Source organism: Egretta garzetta, unplaced genomic scaffold, assembly GCF_000687185.1.
Source record: "Egretta garzetta isolate BGI_Z169 unplaced genomic scaffold, ASM68718v1 scaffold396, whole genome shotgun sequence".
Classification (NCBI taxonomy): Eukaryota; Metazoa; Chordata; class Aves; order Pelecaniformes; family Ardeidae; genus Egretta; species Egretta garzetta.
The window spans coordinates 21,822-22,626 of record NW_009259861.1 but is presented as its reverse complement, the minus strand read 5'-3'; the positions used below and the strand labels follow the sequence as shown (position 1 = coordinate 22,626).

The 805-nt window shown below is 66.8% G+C and overlaps 1 protein-coding gene across 1 annotated transcript in view; it reads right to left on the bottom strand.

Annotated features, from left to right (window-relative positions):
• Positions 1–805, bottom strand: part of GRIN3B (glutamate ionotropic receptor NMDA type subunit 3B) — a 6,754-nt gene that overhangs the window by 2,641 nt on the left and 3,308 nt on the right. The window contains 2 exon segments of the mRNA XM_035895609.1: positions 3–41; positions 250–395. Of these exon segments, the coding sequence (XP_035751502.1) occupies positions 3–41; positions 250–395 (185 nt within the window).

The following is an 805-nucleotide window of genomic DNA, read 5'->3' as shown; positions in this document are numbered from 1 at the left end:
ACTTGTCCATGATGAAGGCGTTGAGCTTGGGGGGCTATGTCCTGCACCAGCGCAGGGGAGCCCTCAGGGAGGGGGCTGCTCCCCCCCCTTCCCCAGGGTCCCCCCCCAAACTGACGCCCCTCCCTGGGGGGGACACATGAATGTGTGCGGGGTGGGGGTGCACAAGCTGCAGCAATGGGGCAATGTCTGCCCTGGGAGGGGTAAAAAGGGGGGGGATCCCCACCTCCCCCTGCCCTCCTCGCCCCTCACTTGAGCATGGTGACACCGGCGGGGGTGGTGGGGACGTTGTAGCGCCGCATGTACTCGTGCATCTCAGGGAAGCTCTTCTTGATGTACTCCTCGGCGCTGCTCTCCCACACCGTGCCGAAGCGGAAGCCCTGCGAGGGGTGATGCAGCTGGAAGGAGGCACCGGCGCATCAGGAACCCCAGCCCAGGCAGGAGCAGCCCCCACTCCCCAGGGCCACGTCCCCAGGCCCTGAGCACACGCAGCCCCATGGGGACACAGCAGCTCTTGTGGGGTGTCTGGCAGAGCCCCCCCACAGGCACCCTCAGCGTGAACACAGCCCACTTCTTCCCCACCCTGAAGATGAGGCCGGGATTAAACACGGGGTGGGGGGGGGGCACAAAGCTTCCTGGGGGCCTGGGAAGACCCCACAGCCTTGGGAGGGGGCTGCGCTGCAGGGCTGGGGGGACCTGTCACAGGATCAGGACCCTTTGGGTTGGAAAAGCCCTTTCAGCTCCCCCAGCCCAACCGTTCCCCTGCCATCCCACCCCCAAACCCTGGCCCTCAGCACCGCCTCTGCCC